The sequence below is a fragment of the Microtus ochrogaster genome, chromosome 5, assembly GCF_000317375.1.
Source record: "Microtus ochrogaster isolate Prairie Vole_2 chromosome 5, MicOch1.0, whole genome shotgun sequence".
In the NCBI taxonomy this organism is placed as follows: Eukaryota; Metazoa; Chordata; class Mammalia; order Rodentia; family Cricetidae; genus Microtus; species Microtus ochrogaster.
In genome coordinates this window covers 30,366,303-30,382,686 of record NC_022012.1, presented here as the reverse complement: position 1 = coordinate 30,382,686, position 16,384 = coordinate 30,366,303, and the positions used below count along the sequence as shown (strand labels likewise).

Sequence of the window (16,384 nt, the reverse complement as noted above, 5' to 3'; positions counted from 1 at the left end):
AAGCTGGCACTGTTTAGTAATTTTTTTTTGAGATAAGCGCTCACATAGTCAAATCTGGCTTTCTGATCCCCCTGCCTCCAACTCCCAAGTGCTGAGATTGTACCACCAAGCCCTGTGTATACGGGCTGAGAACTGAACTCAGGACTTGGTGCATGGTAAGCGATTGCTCTGAGTTATTTTGTTTTGTTTCTCTGAGAAAGGGTCTTGTTGCTCTACCTAGTCTGGAACTTTACTGTAACCCAAGTTGGCCTCGAATTTGCAATAATTCTCCTCATCTTTCCAAAAACTGGGATTACATGCGTGCATCACCCCATCTGGTTTATTAGTCTTTAATTATAGAAAGCCTCCAAATTAATCAAGGTGACCCCTATCTTACTGTTTTCATCATTTGTTCTTAAACGATTTTAGAAAGGCCAGCATTGTTACATGGGTAGACTGAGGAGGCTAGAGAACAGGACTGCTGATCAGTGAGAAGGGATTTGGAGAGGAGGCAATAAGGCCTAGAAGCTTTGAGTTGTACCAGCAGAAGGAGCACAGAGGGACTCTCGAGTCCCGCCAACTACAATTCCCAAGCGCCCTGGCCCCGCCCCTTCTGGATGGCCCCGCCCTACCTCTCTGGTCCCGCCCCCTCTCAGAGACCGGCTGGGTGCCCGCCCGACTTCCCAGCTGCCCCGTGCAGCCCGGGCATGCCCAGTGTGGGCGCAGCCCCGGCTCTGGGAGCGCCGGGGCGGAGCGGGCTGCCGGGCGCGGAGCAGGCGGATCGAGCCTCGGTGGGCGAGCGCCCGGGCCGGAGCCGCCGCGGCAGGGCTGCGGGGTAGGTGTGGGCCGCGGCAAACGGGGATTCGAGCCGCTTGCACGCCCGTCTCTGGGCGGCAAGGCCCAGGGGGCAAGGGAGGGCTGGCAGGCCAGAGCTGGTCGGTGAGGTTCTGGCGGGGGCTGCCGCTAGGACCCCGGCCCCGAGGGCCCGGGACGTGAAGAGCGGGGAGGGCAGGCCCTGCGGCGCGCGGCGCCCAGGCTCGCTCTCTCCTCAGGTGCGGCGGGGCTGTCTTTAGATCCCGTGACCCACGGTGAGCTTGCCTCTGGCTGGGGAGAAAGACGGGTTCTCAGCCCAGTTACCCAGACGCTCCGGGAGAGAGGGGACCGAGCACTCCCGGGGCCCCAGGAGGCATTCTGCGGCCCCGTGATGAGTGAGGGTGTTACCTTCTCCCTACCTGGAGTGGGAAACGCCGGCTTCCTGCCTTCCGGGACTTGGGTTTGATGGCTTCGAAATGAAAGTGTGGGAGTAGGTCTTAAGTAGATGATGCTTAATCGCTTCTAAAGAAGGACAAGAATTTAGTGGTCCGCAGCATTTCAAGGTTTAAGAAAGGTGATTTGTCCATGGGATGTTTGGGTTAAACAGAAATCCTCGTTGCAAAGCTTAAGCAAAGAAGAAGCCTGGACTGCGTTAGAACCCTGAAGTTCTGAAGTTTGCTCTAATTAGCTTTCACTCGCTGTTGGACGAACCGTTTAACTTCTCCACCTGTAAAATACTGTGAACCAGAAGACGCATCTGGATTCCCTGTGTTCTAGGAACCCTTTGTCACTGGTGTGGTCTCAAATTGTGGCAGGTTATTTTTCTGCATCCCTCAGCAATTTGTTAAACAGGGTAATTCATACCAAATATTCTCTCCTGTAGGAAAGATGTTAGGCCCACAGTACAAAATTGAAATGGCCTGTCCTTCGGAGGTTCTATTTGGTCCGTAGGTCCTTTGGTTGCTACATGCAGAAGCTGGGTGTTAATCTGCCAGGAGTCAAATAACACAGTGGTTCTGGGCTGGGATAGACATGTTTGAAGCTCCCTGTCTGGTCTCAGAGAAAACTAGACCAAGTAACGAGTTTCTTCAGATCTCAGACCCGGTGCATTTTTTTAATAGGATCACAGTCATACAGACTTTTCAGCTTTATTCTGTTGTACTCTGTCCTCAAACCCCGTGAAGAATTTTACTACCCTTTATTTGTAGACGAGTAAGTCATCAGCTAAGAGGGCATGTAACTATGATAGTCTTCACATACTAGGGTCCTGTCCCTTATTAGACATTTACTATTCTGCCCACGGACTGCTCTCACCACAACTCTTTGCTAGAAGACATATGTGAGAAACTCTGAGGCTTTTTTTTTTTTAAAGGAGGAGTGGGAGTAATAACAGATGTTACTTAACCCTAGAAACTAGTCCAGGTAAGCACATTTAGCTAGGATTTGACCTAAGGGACAGATGATGTGCATGGAGTTATACAGGTAGCCTTCTGATTCTGCACTCCCTGTTCGTCCAGTTCTGAGTGGCATTAGTCCAGCTGGGTCAGTGTAGTGCTACTTGATGAGGTGGCCAAAGGTCAAGGGAAGTACCCTTTATGTTTTGAAGACAAGTTGTAGACAGGCTGCCTGTGAAATTAGTGTATTAAGGTTGTTATCTGTTAAATTGGAGATGCTGGACTTGATTTAGTGAGACTTGAGAACGTTAAAATTCTAAATTCTTTTTTTTTTTTTTTTTTGGTTTTTCGAGACAGGGTTTCTCTGTGGCTTTGGAGCCTGTCCTGGAACCAGCTCTGTAAACCAGGCTAACCTCGAATGCACTGAGATCCACCTGTCTCTGCCTCCCAAGTGCTGGGATTAAAGGCATGTGCCAACACTGCCTGGCCAAATCCTTAAGAGTTCACTTTAAAGAAATCAAATGAGAGCAGTATTTTAAGATTATTTATAGTGTGAACGCTCTTGCTCTTTCAGCACTGGGGACTGCACTCAGAACTGCAGAGTTTCAGGTATGCTAGCCAGGCTCTCTACCCGTGAACTATATCCCCAACCTTTGGTTTTGTTTTTTTGAGACAAGATTTCATGAAGTTACTCAAGCTGACCTCGAATTCATCTTGCGCAGACTTTGAACCCGTGAGCCTGCCTTATCCTGCCAAGTAACTGGGATAATAGGACTACATTATCAGGCCTGTCGTCCGGTTTTTAAAATTTTTCTTTGGTGTTGGGAATTGAACATGCCATGCAAGTGCTCTATCACCAAGTTACACGGTTTGTTTCTTTTTCAACATTTATTTTGTGTTTGCGTGAACATGCATGTGCCCTGACGTGAGTGTACAGTGGAGTCAGGACAACCCCGTGGATCCTGAGGATTAAACTCACGCCTTCTGGAATGGCAGAAGGCTCCCTTACCTGCTTTACACCTCCCTAGCCCTGAGTGAATATATATATAAATTAACCCTGGCAGTTTCTTAATTTTTGGAGCTGGGTTTCCCATTCATCTGCGAAATAAAATGAGAAACCCTTACTATTCCTTTTTTTTTTTTTTAAAGACAGGGTCTCATGTACCCCACGTACTTCAAACTTCCAATTTAGCTGAGAATGACCTTGAACTCCTGATTCTCTTGTCTCAGCTTCCCAAATAGGATCATAGCTATGTGCCGCCATACCCAATAACCCTTACTGTTCTAAAGACTACGAATGTGAACTTCATGAACTTTTTCTTGTGGGTGCTGGGGATTGAACCCCAGCTCTCATGCCGTTTACCTTCGAACCAGACCCTCCTCCCCCAAACCTTACTCTAGTTTAAAATTCATTGTTTCCTACATGATTATTAAAATACGTACACATACATGTAATTTAAAACTAGCAAATGAATTGGTGCTGTAGGTCACTAGGTTACATCTCCAGGACTATGCTGGTGGTGAGGGATGAAGGTAGAAAACATAGAAAGACCTAATTAGAGGGCTTGGTAGTTTCCTATTATGTCTTAAACTTTCCGGTGTATTTGAGGAGTATGTATGATTAACGTGAATCAAAACAAATTATTGTTATTGTATGAGGCAGGGTTTCCCTAGCAAGCCCTAGTAGGTGTGGAACTCAATGTGTAGACAGCCTGTTGTGGAAATTGGTTATTCTTCTGCCTCTGCCTCCTCGTGCTAGAATTGCCGGGTACCTTCACGTGAGCCTAGTTCCTTCACGTGTTTTTTTTGTTTTTGTTTTTTTTTTTGGTTTTTCGAGACAAGGTTTCTCTGTGGCTTTGGAGCCTGTCCTGGCGCTAGCTCTGTAGACCAGGCTGGTCTCGAACTCACAGAGATCCACCTGCCTCTGCCTCCCGAGTGCTGGGATTAAAGGCGTGCGCCACCATCGCCCGGCCCCTTCACGTGTTTTTTGTTTTTGATTTTAATAAGTGTGTGTATTGTGTATTCGGGTGTCTGTGTAGGCCAGAAAATGGTACTGAATCCCCTGGAGCTGAGTTCAAATGGTTGGCAGCAATGACACAGGTGTTAGGATTTGATCTCTGGTCCTCTGAAAGAGCAGCAAGTGCTCTCAACTGCTGAGCTATCTCTCCAGTCCCGCATTCAAGTGTTTGAAAATATATAGCCAGCATAAAAATTGCTTAAACTGAGCGGTATTGGCACATGCCTTTAATCCCAGCACTCGGGAGGCAGAGGCAGGTGGATCTCTGTGAGTTCGAGACCAGCCTGGTCTACAAGAGCTAGTTTCCAGGACAGGCTCCAAAGCCACAGAGAAACCCTGTCTTGAAAAAAAAAATAAAAATTGCTTAAAAGAGTATTCAAACATTATTACCACCCATTTTCGGATCCTCAGGTGTTTGAAGTGTTCAGGAGAAGCAGTTGGGGACATCAAGGCTCAGGGAGACCACTTGTCCAGGAGCACATTTGCCTCCTCTTTAGTTACTAGGGAGGCTGAGCCAGGAGGATCTGTTGAGCCCAGGAGTGTGGGGCTTGCTGCGGCAACTTACCAAGACCTCATATCTCTAAAGAGAAAATAAGGATTATAGGTTTCTTCAGTTACAATTATAGCTTCATAGTTCATTGTATTAGTGCTACAATCTATTACTCTTGTATTAAGGCTACTAGTATATATAATCATTTTGTAGAAACAGATCATGATGTATCATTTTTTTCCATTTGTTTTCAGGCCTTCCATGATGAGAGATTTGGGGGTACTTCCCTCTCTGTAATTGACAGTCTGGGCAACGAAGAGATGGCTGACAGTGTCAAAACCTTTCTGCAGGACCTTGGCAGGGTGAGTATATTTTGTTTCATGGCATATTTTTATTTTTGCTAAAGAACTAGGGAATTCTTCAGGTGTTTTATATTTTTATCACGTTTGTTGTGTCTTTTACACAGAATGTTAGTTTTCACTGTAGTCTACATTGTTCAGTAAACAATGTAGAGTTTTTCATATTCTTGAGGCAGTCTTGCTGACCTCGAACACCTAGTGGTGCTCTTGCCTCACATGCATGGTACTAGGAATGCAGGCATACACCATCCCACATATTTTTTTTTATTTTGAATGCAGCCCTGGCTGGTTTGAGTTCATTTAAGTTCTGTTTCTCCTTCCCAAATGCAGGGATTACCAGTGTAAGCCCGTGTCTATATCCAGTATTTTGTTTTTAATGAGCGAGAGAGATAAAGTGTATGTGTGTACGTACATGTCTGTCCGTCTGTTTCTGTGCATATAGTTGGAATTTTCTTTGGGTCACCAACCAGCTCTCAAATAAAATCACAGAGACTTACTATTATGAAGCTCAGCCTTAGCTTAGGTTTGTCCCACCAGCTCTTTTAACTTCATTTTGCCTCAGGGCTTTTTTAAACCTTTCTTTCACTCTGTATATCCTACTTTCCTGCATCCTCCTGTCTTTCCGCTCTTGGTGTTTCCCTGGCATCTCTTTTTCTTTCTTCCCCCAAGCCTAAATTTCTCCTCCTCCTCACTTGCTGTTGGCTGGTCAGCTTTTGATTAGACCAATCGGGTGCCTGGCCAGTCACATGCCTTAGATAGGCAAGTTAAAACAGTAATTTTTTTTTGTAGTTTAATTTTTAGTTTAATAAATGGATTTATTTATTTTTGGGGTTTTCTTTTTTTTTCTTTCTTTTTTTTTTTCTTTTTCCGAGACAGGGTTTCTCTGTAGCTTTTGGTGCCTGTCCTGGAACTAGCTCTTGTAGACCAGGCTGGCCTCGAACTCACAGAGATCCCCCCCCCCCTTTTTTTTTGAGACAGTTTCTCTCAAGTTTTGGAGCCTGTCCTGGAACTCATTTGGTAGACCAGGGTGGCCCCAAAAACACAGAGATCCACCTGTCTCTGCCTCCCAAGACCTGGGCTTAAAGACATGTGCCACCACCATCCAGCCCATATCTTTACATAATTAAACAAATGCAACACACCTTTGCATAAACATTCTGCAGTGTGTGTGTGTGTGTGTGTGTGTGTGTGTGTGTGTGTGTGTGTGTGTGTGAGAGAGAGAGAGAGAGAGAGGTACAGTCTCATTCTCATGTGGATTACGAAGCGGAACTTTAGGTGTCTTCCTCTCTCACCTCTATTGCTATCAACCTTATTGCCTCGAGACAGGGTCTCTTACTCATCCTGAGTTGGCCTATTTGGCAAGCCTGGCTGGCCAGGAACTTCTCAGGATACAGCAGCCATGCCTAGCTTTTTACAAGAAGGTATTGGGATTTGAACTCAGGTTCTCATGCTTGTAGAGCAAACACTTTTAAGTACTGATTCATTCTCAGTCCTTTTATCCTGTATCCTATGAAGTTGGGAAACCTGTCTATTATTGAGTGCATTATCTAGTATTAGGTTTCTGGTTAGCTTGACTACAGAATCATAAAAATTTGTTTTGAGAGAGGTTAGCCTTCACCTGGCTGAGTAGTCCTGGATGACCTTGAACTCCTGATTCACTTGCCTTGATGTAAAGTTCTGGGATTGCAAGTATGTGTTACCATGCTAGTTTGAGCCAGATATAGTAGCACATATCTATAATTACAATACTCATTTGACTGAGGCAGGAGGATCAGGAGTTCTTGACCATCTTAGGCAGTGTAGTGAGGCCCATCTCAAAGACACCACCCTCCTCCCCTTCCCCCCCCCCCCAAAAAAAAACACAGGTGTAGTATGATATGCCACTGACCTCAGCACTTGAGACAGCAAAGGACCAGGAGTGGTTCAAGTACAGACTTGGCTACATAGGGAGTTTGAGGCCAGCCTGGGCTACATGAGACCCTGTCTCAGAAAGAAAGAAAAAAAAAACAGATTTTGAAAATGGCTATCAAGGCTGGGCATGCCTTTAATCCCAGCACTCAGGAGGCAGAGGTAGGCAGATCTCTGTGAGTTCGAGGCCAGCCTGGTCTACAAGAGCAAGTTCCATGACAAGCTCCAAAGCTACAGAGAAACCCTGTATCAAAAAACAAACAAACAGGGGCTGGAGAGGTGGCTCAGAGGTTAAGAGCATTGCCTGCTCTTCCAAAGGTCCTGAGTTCAATTCCCAGCAACCACATGGTGTCTCACAACCATCTGTAATGGGGTCTGGTGCCCTCTTCTGGCCTGTAGGCATACACACAGACAGAATGTTGTATGCATAATAAATAAATTAATTAATTAAAAAAACAAACAAAAAGAAAGACCATCTAGTTTAAGGGTGACGTTCTAACTGCCTGTTTATCAAAATCAATTTAGAAATAATAACCCTGGGCTTATGAGATGACTCAGAGAGGAAAGTGCCTTCAAGTCACTCATCATGGAGGGCCTAGAAACAGATGGAGGAAAAAGACTTACTTAAAGACATATTCCTTCATGATTTGTTTCTACAAAATGACTACACATTCTAGTAGCACTAACACAAACAGATAAAGGGGCTTGTGACCAAGCCTGACACCGAGTTCAGCCTCCAGGATCTTCTTGGCATTCTGACTGAACAGCTGTACTTTTATGTTTATTAGCTTTATGTAATGTGTGTGTGTTGCACAGTATTTCGGTTTTCTCCTTGCTGTCAACTTGGTGGCAAATACCTCTACTGCTGGACCATCTTACTTTCCTTTATGTTTTTTGAAGACGTGTTCTTACTCTGTATCCTAGACTGGGTTCAAATTTGTGGTGAGTATCTTGCCTCAGTCTCTCAAGTACCCTGGTGTTAGTCTTTTTTATTTTTTTTTTTTTTACTGATTTTTTTTTTAAATTTATTTATTGAGGATTTCTGCCTCCTCCCTGCCACCGCCTCCCATTTCCCTCCCCCTCCCCCCGATCAAGTCCCTCTCCCTCATCAACTTGAAGAGCCATCAGGGTTCCCTGACCTGTGGGAAGTCCAAGGACCGCCCACCTCCATCCAGGTTTAGTAAGTTGAGCATCCAAACTGCCCAGGCCCCCCCAAAGCCAGCACGTGAAGTAGGATCAAAAACCCATTGCCATTGTTCTTGAGTTCTCAGTAGTCCTCATTGTCCGCTATGTTCAGCAAGTCCGGTTTTATCCCATGCTTTTTCAGACTCAGGCCAGCTGGCCTTGGTGAATTCCTGAAAGAACATCCCCATTGTCTCAGAGTGTGGGTGTACCCCTCGCAGTCCTGAGTTCCTTGCTCATGCTCCCCCTCCTTCTGCTCCTGATTTGGACCTTGAGATTTCTGTCCGGTGCTCCAATTTGGGTCTCTGTCTCTGTCTCCTTTCATTGCCTGAAGAAGGTTAATATTCAGGGGGATGCCTATATGTTTGTCTTTGGATTCACCTTCTTATTTAGCTTCTCTAGGATTGCGAATTATAAGCTCACTGTCCTTTAATTATGGCTAAAAACCAAATATGAGTGAGTACATCCCATGTTCCTCTTTTTGGGTCTGCCTTACCTCACTCAGGATAGTGTTTTCTATTTCCATCCATTTGTATGCAAACTTCAAGAAGTCCTTGTTTTTTACTGCTGAGTAGTACTCTAATATGTATATATTCCATACTTTCTTCATCCATTCTTCTATTGAAGGGCATCTAGGTTGTTTCCAGGTTCTGGCTATTACGAACAATGCTGCTATGAACATAGTTGAGCATATACTTTTGTTGTATGATGGGGCCTCTCTTGGGTATATTCCCAAGAGTGGTATTGCTGGGTCCAGGGGTAGGTTGATCCCGAATTTCCTGAGGAACCGCCATACTGCTTTCCAGAGTGGTTGCACAAGTTTGCATTCCCACCAGCAATGGATGAGTGTACCCCTTTCTCCACACCCTCTCCAGCAAAGGCTATCATTGGTGTTTTTCATTTTAGCCATTCTGAGAGGTGTAAGATGGTATCTTAAAGTTGTCTTGATTTGCATTTCCCTGATTGCTAAGGAAGTTGAGCATGACCTTAGGTGTCTTTTGGCCATTTGAAGTTCTTCTGTTGAGAATTCTCTGTTCAGCTCAGTGCCCCATTTTATAATTGGGTTGATTAGCCTTTTACGGTCTAGTTTCTTGAGTTCTTTATATATTTTTGAGATCAGACCTTTGTCAGTTGCGGGGTTGGTGAAGATCTTCTCCCAGTCAGTGGGTTGCCTTTTTGTCTTAGTGACAGTGTCCTTTGCTTTACAGAAGCTTCTCAGTTTCAGTAGTTCTCTTTTATTCTATTTGGTCCTTACTGTCTGTGTTGCTTGTGTTATATATAGGAAGCGATCTCCTGTGCCCATCTGTTGTAGGGTACCCTGGTGTTAGTCTTATAGGAATATGCCACCACATCTGGCTCTGCTTTTTTTTTGTTTGTTTGTTTGTTTTGTTTTGTTTTGTTTGTTGTCCTTTTATGAAGTTGACTATCCTGGTGTTGTTATTCTACTTGACATAAATCTGTTATGGTTTTTAAATTTTAATATGTGTGTGTATTAAATTTTTAGCTTTAGTTGTATAATTTTTCTGTCTTCCTTTCACTAATGGGGATTGAACCCAAGGCCTCTCCCATGATAGGCAAACACTCTGCTGACTCCGAGACTTTTCTTGTCTTTATTTTGAGGTAGAGTCTTACATTGTAAGCCCAGGCTGACCTAACTTAAGGCAATTTTCCTGCCCCCATCTCCCATGTTGCTGGGGTTATACTATATTTTTGAGCATTTTCATCTGTCCAAAGATTAGTTCACTGAAGTTGTATGTATGTGGTTGGTCGCAGGGATGGATAAGTAAATGCAGTTCTTTGAACGGATGACAGGTAGTCCTGGTGTTTATAGCACCAGCAATAACTTGGAATTCTTCAGATATGGTTAGCAGGTACATTTGTCACTGTCTGTATGTTGGTTCTACACAAGCTCAACAGCACCTCCCTCAGGTATCCACCGATGGTATTCTCCAGCCACACCACCATGTTGCATCTGCTTTATGTGGCACTCTCTGCCTCCCTTTTTTCCCCTTTCTCTTATTTCTCTTCTTTTTAAACAGTAATGTGTCCAAATTTGACTGGTGTTTAGAGCTAGTATAGGACTCAGGGAATACTGCAGCAATTTAATTGGTAATGAAGGGAGTAAGGAAGGCAATAACATGTTTTCATAGTACTGGTAAATGTAAAAGTGTTAGAAAACTACTATTTAGTACTCATATAATTCAAGATTGGTATAGGCAGGAATTGTGGAAGGATGCTAAATTTGGGGGAAATCCTTGGGCATATTTGCATGGCATCAGAAGTGTTTCCCTGATGTGAGAACCACAAAGACACACATACACACACACACACACACACACACACACACACACCAGTTTGTTAAGAGTTGCCAGGGAGAACAGGCTCATGGAACTGGGGATTTTCAGAAGCAGGAAAATTTGAAAGACAGTTCTACCCTGTCTTGTTAAGTTCAATAGTTGCTTTCCCTTGTGTCTTGCTTGTCCAGACTTTGTGTTTACTGTCAGCAGTTGAGGCAAGGGCCAGTTTTGTCAGGAAAACAAGCTCCATATAGAGTGTTTTTGGTGCCCATCATTCTCTCAGGAGTTGTGTTTTAAGTTATTGGAACATTTAAATGCCATATTCTGTAGGTCTTTGAAGTGTTTGAAGATTACCTATCTGTGTGGAGTACATCTCTGTGCATCTAGAAAACCGAACTAACATAAGTGTAACAAACATAAGTGATTATTAACCTGTAATTTTTAATAACCTTTACAGCTTGAAGACTAATGCTCCACATTATAAAAACAATCTTCAAACATGTATATAGCAATGATCTCAAAATTATAACAATATAAAAATATCTTAATCAGAGGTAGAGATGTATAGTGCAGTATGACAACAAAAATCCTTAATTTGTATCAATATTCAAAATTTCTTAAGCAGAAACATATATAGTATACTAAAAATAATTTTATATTTGTGTGCAAAAATATTGTAAACAGAAATATGACAATTTCAAATTTGTATCAATATATAAATTATCCTTTTGTGGGAGCCTGTTTGGATGCTCACCTTCCTTGACCTGGATGGAGCTGGGAGGACCTTGGACTTCCCACAGGGCAGGGAATCTGGACTGCTCTTCAGACTCGAGAGGGAGGGGAAATGGGAGGCAGGGAGGAGGCAGAAATTTTTTTTCAACAAAAAAATAAAAAGAATTCTTCCCATTATAGATATCACATGTGCTTGTCCAGAAGGTGGGATAGTTATTTGCTTTAAGAAACATGTAAAGGTTGTAGGAAACAAGCTTGCAATTTCTTCTTCATCTATGTGGAGAAGCAATCACTTGATACCAGAAGATTTCAAATAAAACTTATCCAGTTTTAGGATATATATTATCCTAGACAGGAATACAAATAGTTTTACATATGTATTGAAATACAAAAATCTATATCAATGTAATATAGCCATCCTGGTTCAGATCATATGGGTACCAGATGATACAAGATCCTCAGAGATATTTATATATCAATTCATTAAGAGGCGCCAGGGAGAACAGATTCACGGATTGGGAATTGGGGGACCTGGGAACCAGCCATATGCTGCTTCACCCTGCCTGACACCTCCTGTCTTCACAGCCCAAGAGAGCATGCGACCCCACTCTTCTCTTAAGCGGTCACTTTCACAGACAAGAAGTCGTACCTTAAGGCTAGTACCTCAGAGCTATTGGCGAAATGAATTCCCACAACAGTTCCCCACTTACTACTTTGTAGTTACTAGAGGAAAGAGTTTGAAACCATGAAATTAATATCACAAGGGAAAGAGTTAGTGTGTCTCATTGTTTAGGGAGAGAGGGTGGATCTGATCTTTCTGGACAGGACATGCTGGCTACCTATCCCTGGCTGACCTTGGATTTGGGATTTTTCCTTCCTCAACTTTGAATTTTGGGAAAAGAGGCTTGTGCCACTGTACCTAGTTTTTGTGTTTCTTGGTGTGATACATATCCATCAGTGCTGTGATATTCTTGCTCAAAATGCTTAACCTGAATAATCATGGGGAAACTTAAATCTTGAGAAAATCCCATGAAGTAGCCAGCCTGTAATCTTTAAAAAAAAAAAAAAAAAAAAAAAAGGCAAAGAATCAGGCTGGTGAGATGGCTTAGAAATAAAAACTATAGCCGGGCGGTGGTGGCGCACGCCTTTAATCCCAGCACTCGGGAGGCAGAGGCAGGCGGATCTCTGTGAGTTCGAGACCAGCCTGGTCTACAAGAGCTAGTTCCAGGACAGGCTCCAAAGCCACAGAGAAACCCTGTCTCGAAAACCAAAAAAAAAAAAAAAAAAAAAAAAAGAAATAAAAACTATTATTGCCAAACTTGATGACGACGTGAATATGATCCCAAAAACCCATCTGGTAGAAGGAGAGAACCTACTCTCAAAAGTTGTCCTCTGATCCCATGCATGGTGATATACACAAATAAATAAAATGGAAAAAGAAAAAGTGTGAAGAACTGTTGTTGACTGAAAATACTAAGGAGACATACTAATGAAATGCGTTATTTGATTCTGGCTTAAACTCTTGAGCTGTAAAATGCCATCAAGTTCATTGTTGTGATGAATGGAAAAATTGGACCAAAGTATTTTAGTATTAAGTTTCATGAATTGATAACTACCCTATTGTTATGTAAGGAATATTGTTCTTAGGATACCTCCTGAAAATTACCATACAGGGGCCTGAGAAGCTGGTCATGTTGACCACTCTACTTGTGTTCTCAGCATTTGGGAGACGAAACTGAAGATCAAGAATTTGAAGTCAGTCTGACCCTGTTTCAGCCGCTTCCCAAGGGAAAAACAGCATGAGCTTGACTCAACTTTCTTGAATGATTTGGGAAAAAAGTATATACTAATATGGAAAAAAAATATTAAACTGGAAATTCTGAACTAAATGAGTTTGGAAATTCTCTGTTGCAGTTTTTCTGTAAATTAAGGATTGTAGTTGGAATTTTTCTTTGGGCTTCCAACCAGCGCCCAAATAAAGACATGGAGACTTATTTATGAATTTTTCGCCTTAATTTAGGCTTGTCCCACTAGCTCATTTCTTACTTTAACCCATTTCTCTTCATCTGTGTTTTTCCTTGGGGCTCTTTCCCTTTCTTTCATTCTGTATGTCCTACTTCCCTGCTGCTTCTGTGTCAGACTGGCGCCTGGCTTGCTCGCCCTGGATGTTTTCCTCATTCTTTCTACCTCTCCCTTTCTCTCTCCCTCATTTTCTCTTTCCTCTAGATTCCCCCTCTGCGTATTCTCTGCCTGCCAGCCCTGCCTATCCTTCTACTGCTTAGCTATTGCTCATTCAGCTTTTTATTAGATCAGTTGCCTACATCTTTGCATAGTTAAACCAATGTAGGATAAACAATTGCTACACACCTTTACATACAGTAATACTCTACAACATAAACAAATGTAACACATCTTTACATAGTAATATTCCACAACAAAGTATCTCTTCAAAATATAAAAGACATTAATAAAGGGTGAGGGTCTAGTTCTGTGGTAAAGTACTGCCTACTATGCACCAAGTCCTGAGTTCCATCACAGCACCAGAGGCACAAATCACTCTCCTTAAGCTATATAGGAAAATAAATACTGTGGTTTCTACTGTTACTCACTTTCCTGTGTGTGACTTTGGAAAGTCTACTCTAGCCCATAATTTCTCTAAAAATGTCCTTATCTACAGGGAATCAAAGACTCCATCTGGGGCATCTGTACCATCTCAAAACTAGATGCTCGGATCCAGCAGAAGAGAGAGGAACAGCGTCGAAGAAGGGCAACTAGTGTCTTGGCCCAGAGGAGAGCCCAGAGTGTAGAGCGGAAGCAAGAGAGGTGAGGAGTACAGGCGCACATCCCAAGCTGTCATTGAAGGGGCATTTGAGGAAATGACTTATCTTAGTATAGAATGAAGGCCCTACATAGTAAGTTATAATTCCAGCATCCTATTAGGTTTTTTGTGATTTTTAATAGGTAATTTCCCTTACCCCACGTGTGCACACACACACACACATTTACTTAAACTAGGATTCTTTTTCAAAATGGCATGATGTTTAAAAAAATCTGTGCTGGTGAATTAGCTCAGAAGCAAAAGGTGCCTTCTAAGCAAACCTGATGGCCTGGGTTTAATCCTTAGAACCCACGGAAAGCTGGAAGGACAGAACCAGCTCCACAGAGTTTTCCTTTGCATCCTCCACATGCATCTCACACATACAACAATAAATTAAACAACAACAAAAATAGAGTGCCAAATAGAGGACCACAAACAGTATTTGATTTGATGGGTATCTGTAATAAGGCCTATATGGGTTTGTTTATTGATAGACTAAACCCTACCCCAGACTTTCTTTTTTGTTGTTGTTGTGGTGTCTGGAGAGACAGCCATGGGTGCTGGGAACCAAACTCTTACATTTTTGGTTATGAGCCTAGCCTTTAATGGCTGAGGCATCTCTCCAGCCCAAGACTTTCTTGTTTAATATGTCCTAACCTCGGACTTTAGATGGAAGAACACACATACACACACACACTCACACAATTTTGTTTAATTTGGGGACTGGAGAGATGGCTCAGTGGTTAAGAGTGCTTATTTGTCTTCCAGAGGACCTGGGTTCAGTTCCCAGCACCAACATGAAGGCTAACACTGTCTACAACTCTGGTTCCAGGGGGTCCAAGGCTCTCTACTGACACACATACAGGCAAAACACTCATACACATAAAAATAAAAATAAGTAACACTTAAAAAAATTATCACTGGGAGAATATGTCCATTTCACAGCACACGTGTATTTGTCATAGTTCATGGGCTCAGGGAATCAAACTCAGGTTGCCAGACTTGTGTGACACCTGTCAGTAAGCCTTTTTAGGCAGAGACAGGCAGTTTGAAGCCAAATGGTGTGTTCCAAGCCAGCCAGGGTTACACAGTGAAATCCTGCCTCAAAATGACAACAAAATAGAAAAGCTGGTTCTTCATCTGGGTGTGGTGGCACATGCCTGTTATCTCAGCACTGTGAAGAGGGAGGCAGGATGACTGCCAAGAGTTTGAGGCAAGCCTAGGCTATATAATAAAGCCCTATCTCAAAACCAAAACCACCTGGTTTTCCAGAAACCTTTTCTTACTGACTTTCCTATAGCCTTATTGACTGACTTAGAATGTTGAAAGAACATTAGGTGTTCAAAGATAGTCTGGTGCCCATAGAAGCTGTAGGTTGGAGAGTTCTTAGATAACATTAGGAAACATTAGTTCTTAGATAACATTTATAAGCTAAATTCATATGATCTTTTTCAGTGAGCCACGTATTGTTAGTAGAATTTTCCAGTGTTGTGCTTGGAATGGCGGAGTTTTCTGGGTAAGTTCTTTTCCAGCAAATTCTAGGTTCCTTATAAGTATCTTTACACTGTTATTAGGTTACTATTTTTCAGCTGCATCCTTGAAATACTAAGATGAACTGTCCTTGATGTTTGAGCTGCTTATATATGCTGATGATTATCACGTGGAGGAGGGGAGTGGGGGTGATACTGAGCAAGAAATACTGATGCATGAAAGTGTCAAAATGAAACCCATTATTTTGTATGATGGCTAAAAGCATTAATAGTTTCAATGCATGGTAGTACATTCCTATAATCCTAGTACTTGGGAGGCAGAGATAGGCAGATCTCTGAGACTAGCCCAATCTTGTCTACATAACTGAGTTTCAGATTATTCAGGGACTCTATAGTGAGGTGCTGTTTCAAGGGAAAAAAATTAAAAAGAAAAGGAAAGGGTAGATAAGCAAAATTCTTTTTGTGCTGGTTGTAGCAATTGACTATTATTGAGACCCAGGTCAAAAAGGTTACCTATAATTAACTGAGAACTATCATAGTCTTTAGTGAAATATGGATGTATCTAGAATGAGTATTTACTTTCCTTGACTTGATATTCAAAGTAATTCAGTTTATCTTAATGTAAACATTTCACTACTATTTTCAGATGTTAGCTTTAGATTTAATTAATAAACATCATGGGATGTTTAGTATATATCTTTATACTTGCCCTGAATGTTAGTTAAAATGTTTTTTTCTGTCTCATGAGTCAAGGATATATGTATCAGTTTGTTGTACTCTCTTGGAGTTTTGGGAAGTAGGAGAGGTGCTTCTCCTGGCCTCCTGTTTTATAAACTAGCAGTCTTGACAGGAAAGTCATTACAGTGAAAGGTGAAATGCCTTGTTTTAATTTATTTTATTATTAT

General features: G+C 42.4%; 1 protein-coding gene across 1 annotated transcript in view; it reads left to right on the top strand.

Moving 5' to 3' along the window:
• The first annotated feature begins 675 nt into the window (after positions 1–675).
• Positions 676–16,384, top strand: part of Ei24 (EI24, autophagy associated transmembrane protein) — a 24,089-nt gene continuing 8,380 nt past the window's right edge. The window contains exons 1-4 of the mRNA XM_005347039.3: positions 676–814; positions 4,948–5,055; positions 13,849–13,994; positions 15,445–15,505. Of these exons, the coding sequence (XP_005347096.1) occupies positions 5,014–5,055; positions 13,849–13,994; positions 15,445–15,505 (249 nt within the window). The 5' untranslated portion in view covers positions 676–814; positions 4,948–5,013. The remainder of the gene's footprint in view (positions 815–4,947; positions 5,056–13,848; positions 13,995–15,444; positions 15,506–16,384) is intronic.